The sequence below is a fragment of the Labrus bergylta genome, chromosome 14 (assembly GCF_963930695.1).
Source record: "Labrus bergylta chromosome 14, fLabBer1.1, whole genome shotgun sequence".
In the NCBI taxonomy this organism is placed as follows: domain Eukaryota; kingdom Metazoa; phylum Chordata; class Actinopteri; order Labriformes; family Labridae; genus Labrus; species Labrus bergylta.
In genome coordinates, this window is record NC_089208.1 from 2,263,718 (window position 1) to 2,284,404 (window position 20,687).

General features: G+C 43.8%; 1 protein-coding gene across 2 annotated transcripts; it reads right to left on the bottom strand.

Annotated features, from left to right (window-relative positions):
* dtx2 (deltex 2, E3 ubiquitin ligase) lies at positions 1 to 20,442 on the bottom strand. 2 transcript variants are annotated; one of them, XM_020655496.3, is made up of 9 exons: positions 19,837 to 20,442; positions 17,678 to 18,266; positions 14,413 to 14,471; positions 10,372 to 10,635; positions 7,490 to 7,557; positions 7,080 to 7,247; positions 5,906 to 6,067; positions 4,876 to 4,965; positions 1 to 2,691 (listed from the first exon to the last, which is right to left on the bottom strand). In XM_020655496.3, the coding sequence occupies exons 1-9, from the start codon at positions 20,144 to 20,146 to the stop codon at positions 2,434 to 2,436; spliced, it is 1,968 nt and encodes a 655-aa protein (XP_020511152.2). In that variant the 5' UTR covers positions 20,147 to 20,442; the 3' UTR covers positions 1 to 2,433. The 2 variants fall into 2 exon arrangements, with proteins under 2 accessions (XP_020511152.2, XP_065819424.1); XM_065963352.1 differs by lacking the exon at positions 10,372 to 10,635 and having other exon boundaries at positions 19,837 to 20,441.
* Between the last annotated feature and the right edge of the window lie 245 nt (positions 20,443 to 20,687).

A 20,687-nucleotide genomic window follows, 5' to 3' on the forward strand; every position in this document is an offset into this window, starting at 1 on the left:
TCAGGATTCATTTCTTTATTGCAGACTTTTTTTTTTTTCCAGTTTTGCTTGTATACATGTCAGACTGAGTTCAGCGGCTGTACTGCAGTACTGTGAGCAGATTAATGCGTGTGGATACAGGAGGTGAGTGTGTCTTGTTGAATCAAGACGAGTTTGATTACCTTGATTGTCACACTGTGTAAATGTTCCTAACCAGAGCTGCTGCTGCTGCTGCTTCTTCTTGTCTGTTTGGACAGAAGAGTCGAGGTCGTCGGAGAGGTTTTCCTTTTTCCCTTCTCACAAACTAACAAGTGACACAAATCATAGCTGAAGAAAACGCATGTGGGCTCATTTTCTGCAGTTTCAAAAAACAGGACAAATCTAAATGGAAGTGCGAGTACGGAAGCCCGAGAGGACACACATCCATACATTTTATTCAACGCCGCTCTCCAGGAATAACCAGTCAATTTAGATCTTTCTGAGCTCTGGACTTATTTATCTTTATATCGGGGGTAACAACGCTGGGTTTCTTACTGACCGGTCTCTAAACTAAAAGGCATAAAAAGCCCAAAAATAATAAACCTTTAAATCAGCGTTATCTTTAGACGACTTAAAAAAGCCGAGATGAAAAAGATGACAGCTGATCTGTAATCCTTTCAGATCCCACCCCCTTCAGTTCACGATCAAAAGCAAACCTCTAAAAATCTAATAAATGCACTACTAATGGGACTGCAGATGGCCTAGTGGTTAGGTCTCGCCTCGTGTATGGAGGCTTTAGTCCCCCAAACGAGCAGCCCGGGTTCTAGACTGTCATTCCCCACTCTATCTCTGTCTCTCTGGTTTCCTACTCTACCCACTGCTCTCTCTCTCTCTCTAAAAAAAAGACGAAATGCCCAAAAATAAATCTTTAAAAAAATAAAGGACTGCGGTTAAATCCCCGGGGAGTCTCTGTGAAAATAAAAGTCGTATCTGCTGTTCAAGTAGGTACGGTTACTTTGATTTGATCGCTGCCTCGACTCTTCTCCGTTTCATCTCACGGTGTGTTTAAGGTTCAGGTATCAGCTGGTGACTGCGTCTTAACACCAAATCACAAACTTAAAGTCAGAAACTTAGTAACAGCCTGTTTCTAGTCTGTGCTTGATGAAGATTTAGTCCCTTACAAATGCCCTGACTTTGTCTGGTTCACACATCACGCTCTGCAGACACACACACATCCGCTTAATGGTGTGTGTGTGTGTGTGTGTGTGTAGATTACAGCCAACTTGTGATGGAAGGATTTCTATTTAGTGTTTGTAAAGATGACGGTAACATACCGTTATTGAACTGATGCAGCTTTTTAAAATCACAGACTGTTCCTCTCAGATTCCTAAAAACACTTTTTAAACCCAAACAGAGTTCAGCTTCATCCACCAGCCTGTGTGATTATTATTATTAGTATTATTATTATTGGAATGAGAGCGATGTGTGTCGCCTACAGTGAAGGATGTGATACATCATTAAGATTCATGGAGACATGTTTTGATCTGTAGTCGAGAAGTTAAGATTGTAAATATCTTCTTTTTTTTTTCCACAGATACTAAAAACTGATCCGATCTGAGCCGGGAGATTTGTGATCTGTTGTCTCACTTATAAAATGTATAGAAGTATGTCCCTGTCGGGCTTCCGTAGCTTAGACATCAAATCAGTTTGGGGATTAAAATCACTAAAATTAAAAACAAAGAGGTGTTAAAACAAACGATTCTCCTCCTCCTGGACACAACTTGTTTTTCTTTTTTTTTTTTACAATATTTTCGTTTCTTGTTTTTATTTATTTACATCATTTCAGTTATTCCCCCCCACCCCCCCCCCCGTCTCGTGGAATCGGCTGATATATACTCCCTCTGCTACGAGAAGTTTCAGCGTCTTTGTGCCGAACACAAAAAAAAAAAAAAACGGTTTCCACTTCGATTGCATAACTTTCCCAATTCTGAAAACAAGTTAACTGCCCTTTAAAACAAAAAGAAATCACACATCATGTCAGCTAAATGCACGGTCACAACTAAAGTGCTTAATGAGATTTTTGATCCCCGATGAAAGCTGCCATCGTCATGGAAACTAGACGAGGGGGATACAGACGAGGCGTTCGATGAAGAAAAAAGAACGAACACAAAGAAATCTCCAGTGTGTGTGTGGAGGGGCCGATGAAAAGAGGCTCGGGGGGGTTAAGAGGAGCCTCAGAGTTCAGTCTCCTGGAATATGTGAGGAGCAGGAATGTAGTGGAGCATGAAGCACTCTGCGTTCTGCTCGCATTTTCCCCCGTACGTCCGCTCCATGAGGTTTTGGACAGATGTTGACATTAACGTTATAACAGCGGCGGTGGGGGAGTGGGGGTTGCAGGAGGTCCACCCGGCCGCAGAGGGTGGAATATGAAGGGTTAATTCAGCAGCGAGAGGAGGAGGAGTGTGGAGCTGTGACCTAGCTGCTGCTGCCGCCGCCCCCGACGCCGCCCGGAGCTTTGAGGCAGTCCTCGTTAACGCCCTGAGAGGCCAGCTCCGACAACACATTGTCCAGGTAGTTGGGGTCGGGGTAGCCGTGGCCCGAAAGGTTGGACATCATCTCCGTTTTGTGGTGGATGCCGTTCCACACCACCGTGTCGGGCTCGCCGGTGGTGCTGGAGGTTCCCACGATGAAGATGAGGCGCCGCATCCACGCCACCTTCAGCAGCTCGAGCACCTTGAACAGAGAGGAAAAAACATCAGAGAGGAAAACCTACAAAGATAACGCTAATTAGAAAACATCTGTAACAGCTCTGACGTACTAATCAAACTCTTTAAAGGTTTCTGATTATTCAAAAAACACTTCACCATGTTCCTCTAACTCCAATATGTGTCTCCATCTACAAACCCCCCAATGATGAGAAAAGTCCATCCTCTCCGTCTTCTGCCTGCTCCACTTTTCAGGAAATGTGTGCTCAAACAGGCTGTTTGTAGATTTTCCCTTCATGACATCACAAAGGGCAGTAGCCCCTCCCCCAGGTGGGTGACACTCCCACAGCTAGGTGTTTGTTCTGCCCTCTGAGTCTGCCTTCTCACCGTAAACAATAGGACATGGAGCGAGAAAGCACCGAGTACACCCAAGACCTTCCAGAGAGGGGGCGTGGTCAGACACAGCTCATTTACATATTTAAAGGTACAGACACAGAGAGCCTGTTGGAAATGCTGTCTTAGCCTAACTTTTCAGGGCGCACTCACACTAGCAAAGTTGTCCCAGACTGAGATCATTAATGGTGGAAGTGAGGATAATAACTTTCCTTTAAATTAATAAAAAAAACAAGTCATAAATCTAAAAGAAGAAAGTGAAGTATTCTGTGAGGGTTTTTTTAGACTAATAAACACTTTTATGAGTTTTTAATGAAAACTGTCCCTCATTCATATTTGATTCTTTAACCCTGATGTGAGAACACTAAGTGTCACTGTGTTTCACTTTCCTGAGAGTTAGTGAACTCGGCTGTAAAGAGAAAACAGCTTTCATTGTCTTTAAATCGGTCGTTAAAGAATCCCTTAAAGATGGATGTGCCAGTTCTCTGCGTCTCTGGACTGAAAGTCTGTAAACAAACACTGAAGCTTGAAGAGGATGATGTAACTTCTGTTGATGAAGGAAAACAAAGCCGTCTAACTGATGGAAATGAACCGAGCATCTTAACACTTAAGTCTGATTTTAACTGACGAACTCCTTGCGCTGTTTTTACGACCCTGTCATGACTCCGAGATGTTCCCGTCATGTTTCCTGTTGAGGTGGGAGTGTCTGAGGAACGACACGGGGGAGGGGGGGGAACAAAAAAAACTGCAACTGGAATAATTTGATCCAATTCTCCTTTAGTGGATTACATCAGAGATTATTTATAGAAGTGTGCAGCTGCAGAGAACCAGCGTGCAGGGAAATGAGCCACTTAATCGCCATGGAAACAAAAGACAACTTTCATAACGAGCACAAAGTGTTTCTTCATATAATCACAGAGAAACGCTGCTCCTGGTGGAGCTGATGGAGCTCGTCCTCTCTGGGACAACGTGTGAACGAACGTATCAGAGGTTAGGGTAAAGCATGAAGAATAATCGATCCCCGCCTCCTTCATCTAGAAATCCTGGAGTGTTCTGTTTGTATCCGACTAAAATGACTCAAATTCAAAGTCGGTAAAGTAACTCTCATGTTCTCTGATGTGCGATGTGGTCAGAGCTTTCCTTTTTTTCCATCAATTTTTTCCTCCTGTCTTGTCATGCGTGTGTTGTATTAGGACGTTATGTTCTAGAGGTAACCGTGCTCAGGCCCGGTTAGTCCTGGAGCAGTGTGAGTGCAGGCCAGCAGGGGGGAAAGGGGAGGGGGGGTAAGCATGCTTCAGTGGGATATGGAGCAACTTCTCCTAGTGTGAGTGCGCCCTCAGTCTCATGTATAGAGGCGCCGAGGTACAGACGAAGAAGAGAGCAGATTTATAAAATCTGTCCAGGGACAACAGATGAAAATGAGCCTTTTTGATAACTCTGGCATATTTACCGAAATGTTTATTAATATGCAATGTCCCTGTAAAATAAAATGAATAAAATTCAATACAACTCCTCAGAGAAAACTATGATGTAGCAATCAGGGAGAAAACATGAATTAAACCGCTAAACCAAATAAAATCAACTCGATCTGAAATTTAAACTTGAACTTTGAATTGTGTCGTTGTTGTTTATGTGGTCGGCTTCAGTTCTTAGCTGCAGCAAAGTCAAAGTGTTTCCAGTAAAGTGAGAGAGAAGTTGAGAGAAGTTTGCTCCATGAATTCTCTTGTGTGTAGTGAAGTGAAGTGTTGAGAGTTTGAGGCGTGTCTGTGGAGCAGATGTGGTCACAGCTGTGTGTCTGAGTCGGGATCCGTTTCCTCACCTTCCTGCCCTTGTCGTTGTCCGGGAGGAAACAGAAGCGAGGGAAGCCTCTGCAGGTGAACGGCTGCCCGGGGTTTGGATGCTCTGGACCCTGGAGGAGAAAAAAGGACTGAGTAAAAAAAACAAAGTTCTGATGAATGGAAACATTAAAGGTTTGATATTAGAGGTCTGATCTGATAATAACCGAGCTCTGGATTAACAGTCGACAAACGGCTCGATACTAATCTGATCATGTGACTGTCAGTCAGTGACACATGAAGCTCTTTGTTAGGAAGTTTCCCCAGAAGGACAAAAACAAAAAAGAGAGAGCGTCACTGAAACCTCGACAACAAGAAAGCAAGTCTGAAACTTTTTGAATAAAACTGGAGTTCAAACTTTTTAATGCAGTGTCTCTATTTCAAACATCTCCTCATCTGTCATATCGACCAGAACACCAGAAGAAACTCTTTTTTATGCTGCAGAAAAGAGGATTATTTTAAAGGAAGTCCAATTAGAAGGGAGTCTTTAAACTTAAAGCCTTCCCGCCTGTAAAAACTGTAACAGGAAATCCTTCAATTAAGAACACAAACTGACACATCTCACTCACATGGAAGAGGTTTCAGTGGGTTTTTTTGGCTCACACTTTTTAATTTTTAAAGTTTTTTGAGGAGCTTTTTAAGCCAAAAGTGCAAAACATACAAACCATAGAGAAGAGGGGACGTTAAGACAGTTGGACAGAAGAAGAAAAAGAAGAAAATCAAAGAAAGGAGGAACATTTCAAGATGGTGGCGAGTAAGAATGAGAGGGGGTGTATGAATAGGTTTCTATGGACGGGTAGGTTTGTGTGTATTTTTTATTTTTTTGGCTGCTATCATCTTTCTGCGCACTAACCACTCAGCTCCTGGCATCCCAGCTCCTACTGATTTTTTTTATGCAGTAACCACCTTCTCCCCAAAACATCTCGTATGAAAACCTCCTTTTGGGGCCAGATTTGTCCCGTGGGTTGAAGTTTGACACCACCCAGAGCTGTACCCCTTAGCGTTCAAGCGTACCTGTAAGCCCGGCGGTATGCTGTAGATGATCTGGATGGTCCCACAGTCCGGGTGTCCCGGCAGCGACTGGGCCACGCTGTAAATCTCCATCTTTCCTTTGGGCTGCGTGCCGGTCTTCTCTCCGTAGATTGTCTTACACGAGGGGCACTGCAGGCTGCCGTCCTGACGAGGAAACACACCACAGGAGAGATGTTTAGAACCGCTCTCATCAACACAGACTTTCAGAGAGCTGACTAACATGTGGAATATGATGTAACTGTGATGATCGTCAGACATGAACCTTTATGTAATGTGACTGACTGAGACAATAACGAGACATGTAAGGTCAAAAAACAACTGGTATCTATCTATCAATGAATCTGTGTGTTTGTATCTGATGGGTGTCAGACTTGGCGGTGTGTTGCTGTGGAGTTAGTGCCGTGCTGATTGTGAAGTTTACATGAGCTCATATTGTTGCTGAAACATTTCAAATTGTTTTGCTGTGGCGCAATACGATGGAATCAAAAGCACCCGGGAACAGGAGACAAAGTGGAAACACGCGCAGGAGGAGGCTCACCCAAGGCGATGTTACTTAGGTCGCTGAGAGTACTGGACAGGACAGGACAGGACAGGACACAGCCGATAGTGCAACGTTTCATTTTGCCAAATGGAGGCTAAAACACTCGAGCTAACGTGGAGATTCAAGGCAGACTATTCAGACCAATCAAGACTCTGACAGGTATTTCTGAACATAGTAACATCTCAGCTAACATGTACAAAATGTTTTAATATCTGTATATTGTTCTACGTCTTTCTTCTCTCATGAAATGTGTATGAGCGTCTGTGCGTGTGTGTGTGTGTGTGTGTGTGTGTGTGTGTGTGTGTGTGCATGACTGGTTGAATAGCTAGCGAGCTAAATCTGGTACAAATCTTCTCTTCTGAGACTAATGTTGTCTTTTTGTACACTGTCCCTGATTCAGCGTTGTCGTCTGTTTTCTCACTCGATTTAGCGACTTTGGGAGCCATCCTCAGCAATAAAATATACCGAAAAAGACTGTTGTGTTGCTCAGAAAATGCAGGTGGGGGGAACTTTGAAATAATTATTATGGAAGGTAAACGCGTCTCTACTCCATGTGCGCTAAACCGCACTGTGCCTGATTCAAATAAACTGATAAACTGTCTGCAGTCTGCGTACCTTTGTTCCGTTGTTGTACATGGCCAGCATGCAGAGCATGTGCAGGGTGTGTCCACATTTGATGAATTTGCCCACAGTGGCGGGCAGGATGCTCTGACCCCCCTCTTCTGAGACCGCTGTCTCGTAGCCGGACGCATTGGACAGTTGATCCATGCAGATGATGCAGTCCTGAGGGGGTCAGGGGAAAGTTTGATTAATGTCACACATGCAGTTTTATTTTATACAGTGTTTAAATTGATCTTTTCACCTCTTTTCCATCACTGTCAGGTAACATTTGACCCTAAAAAAATCAGTGTCAGAGCAGTTCTCTGAAGAAATCCTCCAGTAATATTCAGGAGTGCATGTGTGAAAACTTCTGAACACTTTCTTTTTTTTTTGGTTGATGTCTGTGCGGAGCGTCAGACGTTTACCTCATCAGGTACTCCGGCCACCACCTCCATGTACCGCTGAATCACCTCCTCCGGTCGCTGAGAGGAGGCTGAACGAGGGAGAAAAGAAAGAAAAGACAAAATGATGAATGAGCAAAAAACAGGACAAAAAAAGTCCAACAAGCTGCCACATAAAAAGAGGAACTTGGTTTTCTTAACACTTTAAAACATGACCCTTATACTCTGGACTTCTACACATCATGTCTCTGCTACAAAGTCCAGGCTGCTGCTAAAAAATCAAGAAAATGACTTCAGACAGGAAACAAAAAGATGCAAACAGGTGAAGCCACAGAAGCAGTCTGACTGTATGATGACAGAGTGAATGTGATGAATGAGTGAGCGATGGAGACATTTAGTTCAGACCATTCTCTCAAACACTCCTCCTTTTCCCTCCTGTTTGATTTTGAAGTGCAGGAATTTAAATTAAAAGTGACGGCCAATGAGAGTGAAGGACATGTCATCCTGATCAAAACAAATGAGAAGCAATGAAAACAGACGTAATATTTAAAAACCTGCCGAGTTCAGACACCACACAGACCGCCTTTATGTTTTAAATTAACTTCTAAATCAATCATGTTTCTATTCACAAAGTTAGACAGTGACTATGATGCACAATATGTCCAATATGACGGCATCAAGGTCTTCAAAAATATCTTTAGGGCGCAGAGAAAGTCAACAAATAGTGAGCTGTTGTTCCAGTCTGAGACACTCCTCTTTGCAACCACCATTTACTGTAAATCAGACGGAGCCTTTGAGTGTCTGTTTCTTTTCTTTTCTTGTTCATTTATGTCAATTGTCTTCATTATTTTTAGTTATTGAAGAAATGTTGTGGAATGTTTGTGTAGTGTGAAAAGAATAATATATAATATGAATTTGCAAAATGTATTGTCACAATATAAACTGCAGAACCCAGGAAGATTAGCGTCCTGCTATGCTGAAGCTAATGGGGATCCAAATAAAACAAACAAACAAACTGTAGAAAACATGGACACTGGCTCGGTGATGTTTCCGTTTGTTTCTGAAGAGGAGTTATGAAGCTCAGTCTGCCTGAGTCGGTCAATCCAGAAACAGACAAAGTTATGGAGGTGAGGCGGGCCTTAAGTGTCCTGGTCAACAGCTACCATACGCCCACCTGTCAGTCAATTCAGCCACGCCCCAAAATATGCAATTATGCATTTTAGGCTTAATGAAATATAAATGTGAGTTTTAGGGCCGTCACTTTTATTTTTATTTTTTTATTTTTTATTGAGCCGTTTGAATTCAAACATTCGGTCTCTCAGCGCACCAAGATGTCTGAAGTAGTTTGTAGTTTGATCCAGCAGGGGGCGCTCTCAGCGGAACTTGACCATTTAATGCACTCTTGAGGAGTGTTGTGTTGTAGCAAAGCAACGGGCCGGGGCGTGATTCAGGAGATTCAGACTGACATGAGGGAGACTCGTCTCTCTGCTGACAGCAGCCGGCTGCTTCGGTGTCGAGACACGGGGTCGCTACTGACCCGCAAATATTTGTGTGTTCCTCTGTGAACGGTTGTTCTCGTCAGGAGGTCATATTGTGAATAAACAGAGAGCTGCACTCGGTCCCAATCCAGTGTATTTACTTGTTTTTCTGGAGAATAATATTAAAACATAAATCAGTCCTTTTGGATTGCCTGAAGGCTGTTTGGTTTTAGTCTCATTATTACAGTAAAGTTAAGAAAAAAAAAGTTTTTGTCTGTACATTACGTGTATTTTTATACCTTTGATCGAAGTTTATTTAAATAGAAAGTGACATCACGAGTGAGTTTAGCACCAGGCTGTTAAACTGGCTTTTTAACATCGCCTCTTACGTGACTTTCTGTGCTTTTGCAGCCAGCCTCAAGTGGACACTGGAGGAACTGCAGTTTTTTTGAACTTCCAAATTATTTGTCGTAGTTTGCCGCTTTCTATCGCCATGGAAACGACTCATTCATCCTGGTAAGTCGTGCCCTGGGGCGTAATCTTCCTAATCAGCTGCTTTACTCTAAATACTTACGAAATTGGAAAACAAACTACAAAAGGGAACACCACGCTGTGTCAAAAAGGACTTGAAAAAGGAAAAACTGTTGAGACCATGAAGTCATTGGGAGAATGTTTGCAGAGGTAATGATCCGGGTCAGGAGTAAACTGGGTTTGTTATTGATTTAAACACAGCGAGGCCTCATGTTTAAACCAGCAAGAGCGCACGTGAAAAAGCCAGTTTTAAAGCAACCTTATATGAACTTTACTTTTAAAACGCAGTTGCTATGCCCACTTCCTGTGTACAGTCTGTTATCCAGACTCATGAGTGAGGCCTTGTATCTTGCGCTGAAGCATCTGGGTTTGTTTTTCAGGTCTTGTAGACGCTGGTTACGCTTCATTAAATCCTGTCAAATATTGAAGTTTTGTTATAAATACTAAGTCTGGAGTCACACAGCTGAAGGCGCTGTTTGCACTGTTCCACATTTGTCAGACTCACAGCACCTTTTTTTATTTTAACACCATTGGGGGAGGGTGGAGGGTGGGGGTGGGGGGGGGCTAGAAGGTGGTTTAAAAAAAAGAAATTAGCTGCTTGTTAGATCTTTGAGAGCTGGAAAGTTAAGTGTGGGAAGCCGGATTTCACGGTGGATGAGCTGCTGGAATTGGAGGCTGAACGAGTGAAATAAGAAATCGGGGAAGGCAGAGAAGTCGGAGATAGCAGACAAAACACAAGCAGGGGTTTCCAGAGAAGCGTGAACACACACTATGAACACATGAGGACAAATGGAAGCGAGCCGATGTGTGATGAAATGTTGGTCAAGCCTGCGGAGATGGGGCAAAAAGTAAAAAAAAGGAAAGAGGCGGATGAAGGGTCGGTGGCGTGGTAGCTACCTCTCCTGTGCTGCCTCTTTGCTCTCCTAACTGTACTGCTGCTGCTGCTGCTGCTGCTGCTGGGGGGCTTGCTGGGCCTGCTGGCTGGGGGGAGGAGAGGAGGAGGAAGAGAGAAAGGAGCAGGCTGTTGCTGCTGCTGATGCTGCTGTAGCTGTAGCTGTAGCTGTTGATGCTGCTGATGCTGCTGATGCTGCTGCTGAGGGAGGGGGGCAGAGGTGAAGTGCACGCCGAGTCCCACTGCTGACATCAAAATGGAGGCCATGCCTGGAGCAGGGGGGGAGGGTAGGGGTTGGGTGGGGGTTTAGGTAGGATGGGATGGGGTGGGCAGGGCGGGGCGGGGGGGCAGGTGAGGGTTGAGAGCAAGTGGAAAGATGCAGGAGCAGAAAGGAACAAATCAAAGGTATGAGAAATGTAGCAGCAAACTGATGTTCTCCACCGTGTCCGTCATTCATTCACACAAAAACAGACATCAGGTACCTTCAAAACAAACTGACCACGTCTTTACATTCAGTCGTGATTAAGTAGTCGACCACAGATCTCCTTTAGAATAACTACAGGTAATCAACAAACCTGTAGCCATGATGGAGCCATATTTGCACAAACACTTATTTATATTTATGTCCAACATTTATTTTTGCTCTGCCATAAGAAATTATTGAGTTGTGTTTTTTATTCATCTTATTGCTTGAGACTTCTCTCTCCCCTAAGCCCTGATTGGTTGAAACATCTTTTTTTATATGTGTTTTATCCTGTTTTGGTCTGTTTTAATAGAAGATATACTTCAATTCAACATTTCACTCCTGAGCTGGTGGGGGTTCAGTTCTTGCTTGAGGTCACCTCGGCAGTGATCAGGAAGTGAACTGGCACCTCTCCAGCTACCAGACCAACATCCAGATTTGGTCCCCCCCCCCCCCAGGTCTTGAACTGGTGTCCCTCCTGTTCCCAGCCCGAGTCCCTACAGACTGAGCTACTGCTGCCCTCATAACAGTTTTCCTTCTCTCTCATGTGTTGTTCATTTCTACATCAGTGTGTCATGATGGAGGTCGATCTTGCTGACTGCAAACAAATCTACCTACAGGTACAAATAAAGTTACCTGAACCTGATAAAATTCTGCAGCCTGAGCAACATTTGTGTAAAAAAAGTATATTTCTGTCTCTGCTTGAAGCTGATCCAGTCACCTCTCTACAAAGCTGAATGTGTGTTAGATCTTCCTTCAACACTGATGGCAGCAGAAGTTTGTAATGGGATGCGTTTGAAGCTAAAACTGAAAAATAAACAGCGAGCATTAAATAGAGAGCTGATTAGCTCTAATATTCATTACCCACTAATGATCATTAAATCTCCACATTTAGAGAAGACACCACACGAGTGACCTTCCATTTGAAACGATTCACCAAAGTCACGGTGCGGCACGTCGCTCACTAATGAGGTTCTGCTCCAGCAGCTTCCTGCACGCCGACTCTTTTCATTCAGTCGGCTTATCACGGCCCACAAACGGACTTATAATTAGAGAAGCGCTTACTGTGCATGGCAATTTCACCATTTTGCAGCAATAACTATTTTCCTACCCGCAATATTAAAAGCCTGATGTGCTACAGTATCATGCTACGCTTTAAATCACACTTCATGAGAGGGAAATGAAAGTCATAAATATTTAGAACGGCCTGGAATTTAAATGAAGTGTCAGATTCTTAAATGTAATCATATCCGTCCTGTATGCGAGGATTTCAAACTTCAGATACTTTTTGGATTATAGTGAAATTGTGACATATTTTCACCGTTGGTCAACTCGACAACTCTTGTCTGGTCGATAAAATGTCATTAAATAAACAAAGGTCAGAGTGAGCTGAAGTGAGAACACAGCAGGACATTCTGCAGAGAATTCAGCTCGAGCCAATAGGAGGGTGGAATGACGTTTATATCCTGTTACTGCTGCACGATGCACAGTGTCTGCACGCCACCGCTACGATCTCCAAGCATGTAATAAAACTGCTTTTACTGGAGAGTCTGGTGTTCTCCAGTCTTTTGTTGACAGAGCATTGATATAAAGGCAAATATTTTCATTATAGCGTCTTATAGCGGACTCTGTTGCTACGTCCTGTACTTTCTTGGAGACCCCCACCGCACCCCCTCCTGTCTGACAGGGATAGTCTCCCACTGTGAGGAGAATATGTGAACAGACAGGTCAGGAGAATATCTGGAAATGATCTAGATATTATCAAGAGTGCAAATGTGAAAACGGCTTTAAGTTATCTGGTGGCGATTTGCATTATATTTTGATGTCTGGTCACAATGGTCATCCGCACCGTTGGGTGCCCCCCCCCCCCCCCACCCGCAGCGCCATTCCCCCGCTGGCCAGCGCGGCCACACTACACAGGACTATCCGTACCTAAGCACGATTACCTCTTGTACATAACGTCGTAATACAACACATGCACGATTTATGTTATTATGAAGCGTGCTCAGTTTACAAACAGGTGGACGAGAGAGAGAGAGAGAGAGAGAGAGAGAGAGAGAGACAGAGAGAGAGAGAGATAGAGAGAGAGAGACAGAGAGAGAGAGAGAGAGAGAGCGAGAGAGAGAGGGAGAGAGAGTGAGAGATAGATAGAGAGAGAGAGAGAGAGAGAGAGAGAGACAGAGAGAGAGACGAGAGAGAGAGAGAGACAGAGAGAGAGAGACAGAGAGAGAGAGACAGAGAGAGAGAGAGAGAGAGAGCGAGAGAGAGAGGGAGAGAGAGTGAGAGATAGATAGAGAGAGAGAGAGAGAGAGAGAGAGAGAGAGACAGAGAGAGAGACGAGAGAGAGACAGAGAGAGAGAGAGAGACAGAGAGAGAGAGACAGAGAGAGAGAGACAGAGAGAGAGAGAGAGAGAGAGCGAGAGAGAGAGGGAGAGAGAGTGAGAGATAGATAGAGAGAGAGAGAGAGAGAGAGAGAGAGAGAGACAGAGAGAGAGACGAGAGAGAGAGACAGAGAGAGAGAGAGAGACAGAGAGAGAGACGAGAGAGAGAGACAGAGAGAGGAGAGAGAGAGAAGAGAGAGAGAGACAGAGAGAGAGAGACAGAGACAGAGAGAGAGACAGAGAGAGAGAGAGAGAGACAGAGACAGAAAGAGACAGAGAGAGAGACAGAGAGAGAGAGAGAGAGAGACAGAGAGAGAGAGAGAGAGAGAGACAGAGAGAGAGAGAGACAGAGAGAGAGAGACAAGAGAGAGAGACAGAGAAAGAGACAGAGAGAGAGAGACGCCCGCACATCAGAGAACAAACAGAGAACATGACAGATACTTTGTGTCTTATATTGAGTCATGTTATTCAGATACAGACATGAAACTCTGGATTTCTCCTGAATGAAGGCCTGTCAGTGTTGTTTACCTGCGTGTTTGTGCTCGTGCATGAAGTGTACCGTGCTGAAGTACGATACGGAGCGGTCCACACCGGTCAAACGAACTGGACTTTAGCGTTGAAAGCGTGCTTGGGCACGGTACGGATGGCCAGTGTGAACCACGCCCTAATACATAAATGAATGTATACCACCCGTAGAGGCATCATTCATTAGATATATAAAAATCAGTGTTGGGTGGAGCTGTGGGACAACTGGTCGTCTTACTGGTTCAAACACAGAAAGCTCAAGTTAATCATGCTTTTCATTAAGGAGGGAAACTTCTCCACAGTGTCTTTAAAACAAAGCCGGTGGTGGAGGCTGCTTTCATGAGTCCCTGACAGGCTCAGATTCTTTTTGTGCTCATTGACAGGGACCCCCTCTCTTTAGAAAAAAAAGGACATAATGGTCACCTGACTGTTTTCAAGTTTGACATTTAGGGATGTTTGTTTTTATTTTTAAACCTTTTGTCTTCCAGCTTTTTGTGGCACGCTGTTCCTAACCAGACCGACACTCGCGGGGACAAACGCAGAGAGAAAAAGCACATTTAAAAAACATGCTGAATAAAAACCCTGCAAACTTCTAAAAAAAAAAAAAAAAGAAGTGTGCAGCAGAGAGAGACGTGAGTAGAGGTCAGACAGGAATGGATGGTCAGTGACCCGTTTACCTGCCAGGGCGGAGCTCACACTGGTCGATCCGTTCAGCTGCACAGAGATGGAAGGAACACTGCAGGACAGGAAGCAAGGACAGGGACGTTCAGTCAGTGAAAACAGGAAGAAACAAAAATAACCGTTTCAGATCATGTTCATCTTCACAGACGTGCGGTGACATTTGGAAAAAACTTCTGGCACAGAATTCAAAACAAGATGACGAAGCTTTACTGCGAATGAGCTGTAAAGGATGATTTGGATTCTAGAGCCGGACCGATTTATCGGCACATTAGCTTATCCAGTCACTATCGGCATCGGCTAATTTTATCACAGATATTACTTGATTTATTCACCAGTCATAGAGCATTTCATTTCAGTTTCACTGTATCAAACTAGCAGTTCTCTTTGACCAGCAGAGGGCGCTGTATGGATTACAACAAGCATCATCACTCTCCAGAGTGTCAAGCGATGATGCACACACATGTTCAGTTACTTTCACGTCGAGTGACCATCTTGACTTCATTATAAATCTTTCCTATAAGTTTTTGATTACTTCATTTGAGGGATCAACTCAATAAAATGTTATATCTATGTGTCTCTTTAGATCGAACATGCATCGCAGAAAGATATCGGCCGACATATACTACAATTCTACAATTCACTTAGCAGACGCTTTTATCCAAAGTGACGTACATCAGAGAGTAATACAACACAAATCCATTATATCCAATATATTATATCATTTCGCTCCCTAATATTGGTATTGGCCTCGGGCCCTTGATGATTTATATTCACTTAAGATAAGATAGTCTAATAAAAAACAATAAGGGCTCGCAGATTGACTTTTCAGCAGAACCAACACCCTTAATGATAAGGAATCTGAACTCAACAAATCTGTTATGATGTTAAACGACCTTCTGCAACAATGAAAGAGAAATTGTCAATAAAGAAGTATGATGGAGCACTTGACCTATCCAGTATGTGGCGGTAAATAGACTTTTTTTGATGGATTTGCATATTATTTTATATTATAGGATTACCAAAGTCTAAAAAATACAAATCAAACATGACAATGAAAAGCAGCAAACCCTGCCTGATTTATGAGAGGAGAAACCAGTTCTTCTATGTGTGAGAAGTAACTTATAACACTCATTTATTATTTAACTCAGCTGTAGTTGCAGCTCCACTTTGTCAATAAACAGTTCAGTCTGTAAAATGGAATTGTTAAAAATGGCAGCTTTGTAGAGCTCTGAGGGACTTCTTCTCGTGCCTGTTTTTTCTTATTAAGAGCACAAAACACAAAATTTAAAACAACAAAAGTTTCAAGGGACGAAGAAGGAGACGGCAAAGGTTGTGGTGTGTTAACAAAACATCTTAAAGTCCATGTTAAGCATTAGAAAATACGTGTTTTATGTTTGTTACACAACAGAAGACTTTGTTCTTAACTACCAGGACAAAAGTTCTCTCTGCTCCGAGATGTCCGTTGAATGTGCTGAAACCTCCAACCCCTTCAAAAACGCCGTCACACAGACGCAGTCCACCCTCACCCCCTTCTACTGAACAGTCAAGGCTCACAGACCCCCCCTCCCACAACAGAAAGACGCGCCTCTCTCAACAGTCAATGGCCCTGTTCATTGTGCAATTACGCCACAGCGCTATACTGAATCTCTGTCGTCATTACGCCTTTAGACATTCATATAGATTCCACAACTGCGTCATATTGGTCTCACAGTCTGAATTATCATTGGCTTGCAGCTTGCACAGCAGGAGCTCAACACACACACACACACACACACACTGCACTATGCTCCCCTGCTGGCTCTGCCAATCCTGTCTCGCCTCTGTAACGCCACCATAACTACCTCTGAAGCAGCACTTTGTACCTTGATTACGCGACACTCATATTGAGGACCAAACGTCACAGGATTGTAAATATCACATATTGAAGCAGCAGTCTGAATAGAGTTATCAATGATAATGACATCTGACATGTTTGAGCCACCAAAGAAAAAATCAGATCCTTAACCTGAGGACCCTGACCTTCCTGAAAGTCAAATAAAGTCATTTATAGTTTGGTTATGCAGGCGGTTTTTGAGTTTAGCTAAGAGAAGGAGGATGAAGAGCGACAGAGGGAGAATCTTAAGAACTCGAAATATCTCCAAGCCCATTCAAATAACACGGACATCATTTGTGTTTGACCATCAAAGATCACTTTTCAGACGTATAAAAGTTTAAAACAAAAGCAGGAAATGTGTCTTTGACCATGTGAGGCCCCTGATAACCTATCGACAGAAGGAAGCAGTTGGCTATCTTTCTACTAGCTTGTGCAACATTTTCAAAGAATCCCTGAACACACTGATTCGCATCAACTCAACACAAATAATTATGCAAACGGAAAATAGGTTAGAATAACTCAATTAGACATCATAATAGAAGTCGTCATCTATTCTTTATAAAAACACCATCCAGTATAATAATAACTGTGAGCATTCATCTGGAAGAGGACGAGTGTGTGCTACAATACACACCATTTCACATTCCTATTATTGATTCCAGCGGCTGGTGAAACACTAAATTAAACTTAATGTGGAAGAAAATTAAAGCTCAGAGCAACTGTATGTTAACTGAATATTCATGGAAGCACTAAGTAAATAATGTGTTCTGGAAAGCTTTTTTCCTCTGCTGTTAGGAAAAAGAAAAGAAGGAAGGCTGGAGATGACACAGACTAAAAGTCACAGGACCGGAGCCTTAAACAAACAAACCACTGCAGGGCTTGAAGCTCCACATCACTGTGTGTTATTCTTGTTTTACAGGATGGGTCAAAGTGGAGACGGACAGGAAAGATAGAGGAGGACGGGAAGAAGGGAAGGGTGGAGACGGGCTAACCTGATATAAAATCCCACGGCGGGATGACCCTGCACTCATGTGGTCCCAACTCGGAAAATGATGAAATTCAGTGGAAAGAGAGTTGGAAAATATCTTCTAGCCAATTTTGCTGAGTTGACAGACTTGACGTCATATTACAGAGCCACATGGCTGACCACAGAAATGTTTTTAAATTCCCTTATTGCATATCCATTCTTGAGCCATTTGTAATTTTCAAATGGTATGATGATGCAGTGTCTAACAATTGTTTTAACAAACATGAAGAAGTCAGATTTGGAACTATTCAAATAGCGTGTAAATTAAGGATGACTCTCAGGAACATCTAATTCTGGTTTCTTTACTTAAACCTCTTTCACCCACACACACACACACACACACACACAGGTAGGTACCAACCTTAACCCGTTGGCACTGGCGGAGCTGCTCAGAAGCGGCGGAGGCAGCTGACTACCAGAGGGCGGTGGAGGCCAGGGGCTGCCCCAGGACATCCCCCCGACAGAGAGGGGTCTCCTGGGGTAAGGTGAGTAGACAGAAGTAGGGTGAGCTGCCACAGCCCTTCCTGTCCCTTGCAGACTGGGCCGGTTCAGGCTGCCGGATGAAAAGGAGTGTCGTGAGCGGCTCGGCATGGGTCCTGTGCTGCTGTGGCTCAAACACTGCTGACAGGAGCAGGTGGGACCCGAGGGGATCGCCGGGGGGCCAGAGGAGGCCAGCGGGTAGGGGAGGTTGCACTGCCGTCGAACTTGCCGCCTGAACCCGGTGGCTTTGTTCACCTGGGCCAGAGACGTGAGATCCACAATATAATTATATCCGTGTGGGCCCAAGTCTGCAGTGCCTTGTCGGGCCTGATAGCTGTGCTCTAAAAGGATCGACGTTCGAGTCTCATATGGAGTCCATCCGCCTTCGTCGTTGGCCCATTCCCAGTAAACACCACTGCCCAGACCTGAGGACTGGGCAAACAGGGAGCGGCGCACTGATCGGGTCTTTCCTGGAAACAAGATCAGGTAATTTACAATTCACACAGTAGAATAAAGCTTCATTTTCTAAGAACTTTCATTGAAGTTGCTGGATGCCCATACTACACACGGCCGAAGTTTGAGGTAAACATATGTTGGAGTAATCTCAGCATAAGTCTGCAAAAGGACGCTACACGGCTTATTCTGCCAATCACGAGATAGATCCCTGTTAAGGTTCAACGTAAGCCGTTTAAATCTCTGACATGGGCTCTCTTCTCCCAGCACTGGAGAACAGGACTTCCCTGGCAGCCCTGCAGCGTTCTGTCTCAAGTCCTTGGACACTATTTTTCATTTGGCACTGAGTTTATTTGTCACTGGCTGTAGTCGTCTCACCCACCATTATGAAGCGTATTGAAATCCAACTTGCCTTCTTTGAGTGCACGCAGATACGCACATTGGCTGACCCTAATTGATAAGGCTCTTTTAGGCTTGATTCCTTTATATTTGTGAGCTTTATTACGGAGGACAAGCAGTCGCTATGCCTTGTGTTCTTGTACTACACTTGTTCTATCTGTTCCTCGGGTAAGGACTGAATCAGGAAAAAGAGCTTTCAGCTTTGCTGCCCCCTCGGCATGGAATACTCTACAGACTGAACTAAAACTCCCTGAACTTATTCCACTTGGAGCGTGCCGTTCTATCTTGAGGGACAGACAGCGTGAGACCATTGAACAGTGCCTGTGTTTTTAAAATCTTAAATCGTTGTTTTATTGTTGTGTCACAGCTCCCACACTTTCTGTTTATTGAAACACTATATTGTTAATCTGTACTGTCACTTCATTGTAACTGTTCTTTTGACATGTGCTGCTGACCTCTTGGCCAGGTCACCTTGTGAAAGAGATCCTGATCTCAATGGGTTCTTTATCTGGTTAAATAAAGGTTCATAAATAATAATAATAATAAATAAAGAGACTGACTCTGAAACAAACTGTTTCAGGCAGAGGCTGAACTGACAGTTTTTATTGACTTACAGTATCACATGAATAAAGAGGTTTTATTCAGCATCACAGACTGACAGCATGAAGGTAGAACATGAGGATTATATAAATTATATAAACCTTTAAATAAATATGTTTTATGGATGGTTAGTGAGAATAAAGAAGTTTGATTAGGGTCCTTAAAGTTGAGAACCCTAATCAGAAATGCATCAAAGAGATCTTAATCCTTCGCGACAGTTTATTAATTCTGCTAATTTATGACTTTTTACACAGAATGATCAGAACAGCAGTTTGTCAACAGCAGTTTGTTGTTTTCTGTTCAAACTAGTAAACACAAATCAGCTGAGCTCGTAAAAACAATACAAACAGTGTGACGAGCTACAAACAGGCTGTGGATGAGTTAGCTGATAAATCAAAGTATTTTAAGTGTCAGCTACATCTCCACCTTCACATCGGGGACTTTCACCTGGCTCATGTTTTCTCTTCGGTTTGTAATCACTCATCAAAACAACAACGCTCATGCTAACTGAGCAGCTAACGTTAGCATGGCCCTTTAACAACACTTTGTGAAATGTTGTTGTTGTTGTTGGTTTGAAGTCAGGCTCACCTGTGTCCTGTCGAAACTGCTTCAAGCTCGGTATGTCGATGAGATAAGGCGACAGGCTGGGGTCTGACTGTCCCAGGCAGATGCTGGTGGAGCCGGGTCCCCCTCCTCTCTGGCCCCGCGGAGCCAGACTCCGCTCGATGTGTGCGCTCACCTGGCCGCTGTACGGCCTCCAGTGCCCCAGGTCATCCTGCCATTCCCACACCGCAATCATGGGCTGAGCTTGCCCCGCAGATCCAGAGGGTGTAGCGGACACAGACGGCCCGTTTCTAGACCCGTTAACTCGGGCACAGGAGCCAGACACAATCGCCATATTCCCCCGGAGCCAGCTGGAGCTAACAGGCTAACAAGCTAGCTCTGGTTAGCTTCTCTGATTGTGGCTAACGGCGAGAGAGAGAGAAAGAAGAAGCCAGCGAGGCTAGCTGGGCTCGTTAAATAATTCCATTTAAATATGTTAACACGCTTCTGAGTAAGCTACGAAGAAAGCATCAACGTGAAGAGTGAAATTAAAATGCATGTTGACAAAGCTGGAGCGTTCACGGGGCTTAGCGCTTCGTGGGTCACGTTAGCTTAGTGACAGCTCCCTCCTCCTCCCCGGCCGCCTTCAGGGACCGTCGGGAAAGTTGGAATTCAAATCACGTTTATAGAAACCTAAACTAAGAGAAGGACTTTTTAAAGCGGCCAAAGGTCTGAGATATTGCAGACTAACCGGATTAATAAATTATGCAATTTAAGGAAAGTCAGTAACGTAGATTTAGTTTCACATTTACAGATTATATAGTTTTGTTAGAGGCTATTTCAGCAAATTCATCCCCATAGGGCTGGGTGATATATTTTATTATATTATTATATTA

What these genes read in the sequence shown, in the direction of transcription:
- dtx2 (XM_020655496.3), bottom strand. Translation starts at nt 20,146, where the DNA reads ATGGCGATTGTGTCTGGCTCCTGTGCCCGAGTTAACGGGTCTAGAAAC. An exon ending in GCCAGTGCCAACGGGTTAAG is followed by an intron (nt 14,472 to 17,677) that starts GTTGGTACCTAC and finishes CCTGTCCTGCAG; the next exon opens with TGTTCCTTCCATCTCTGTGC. An exon ending in ACAACGACAAGGGCAGGAAG is followed by an intron (nt 2,692 to 4,875) that starts GTGAGGAAACGG and finishes TCTCTGTTCAAG; the next exon opens with GTGCTCGAGCTGCTGAAGGT.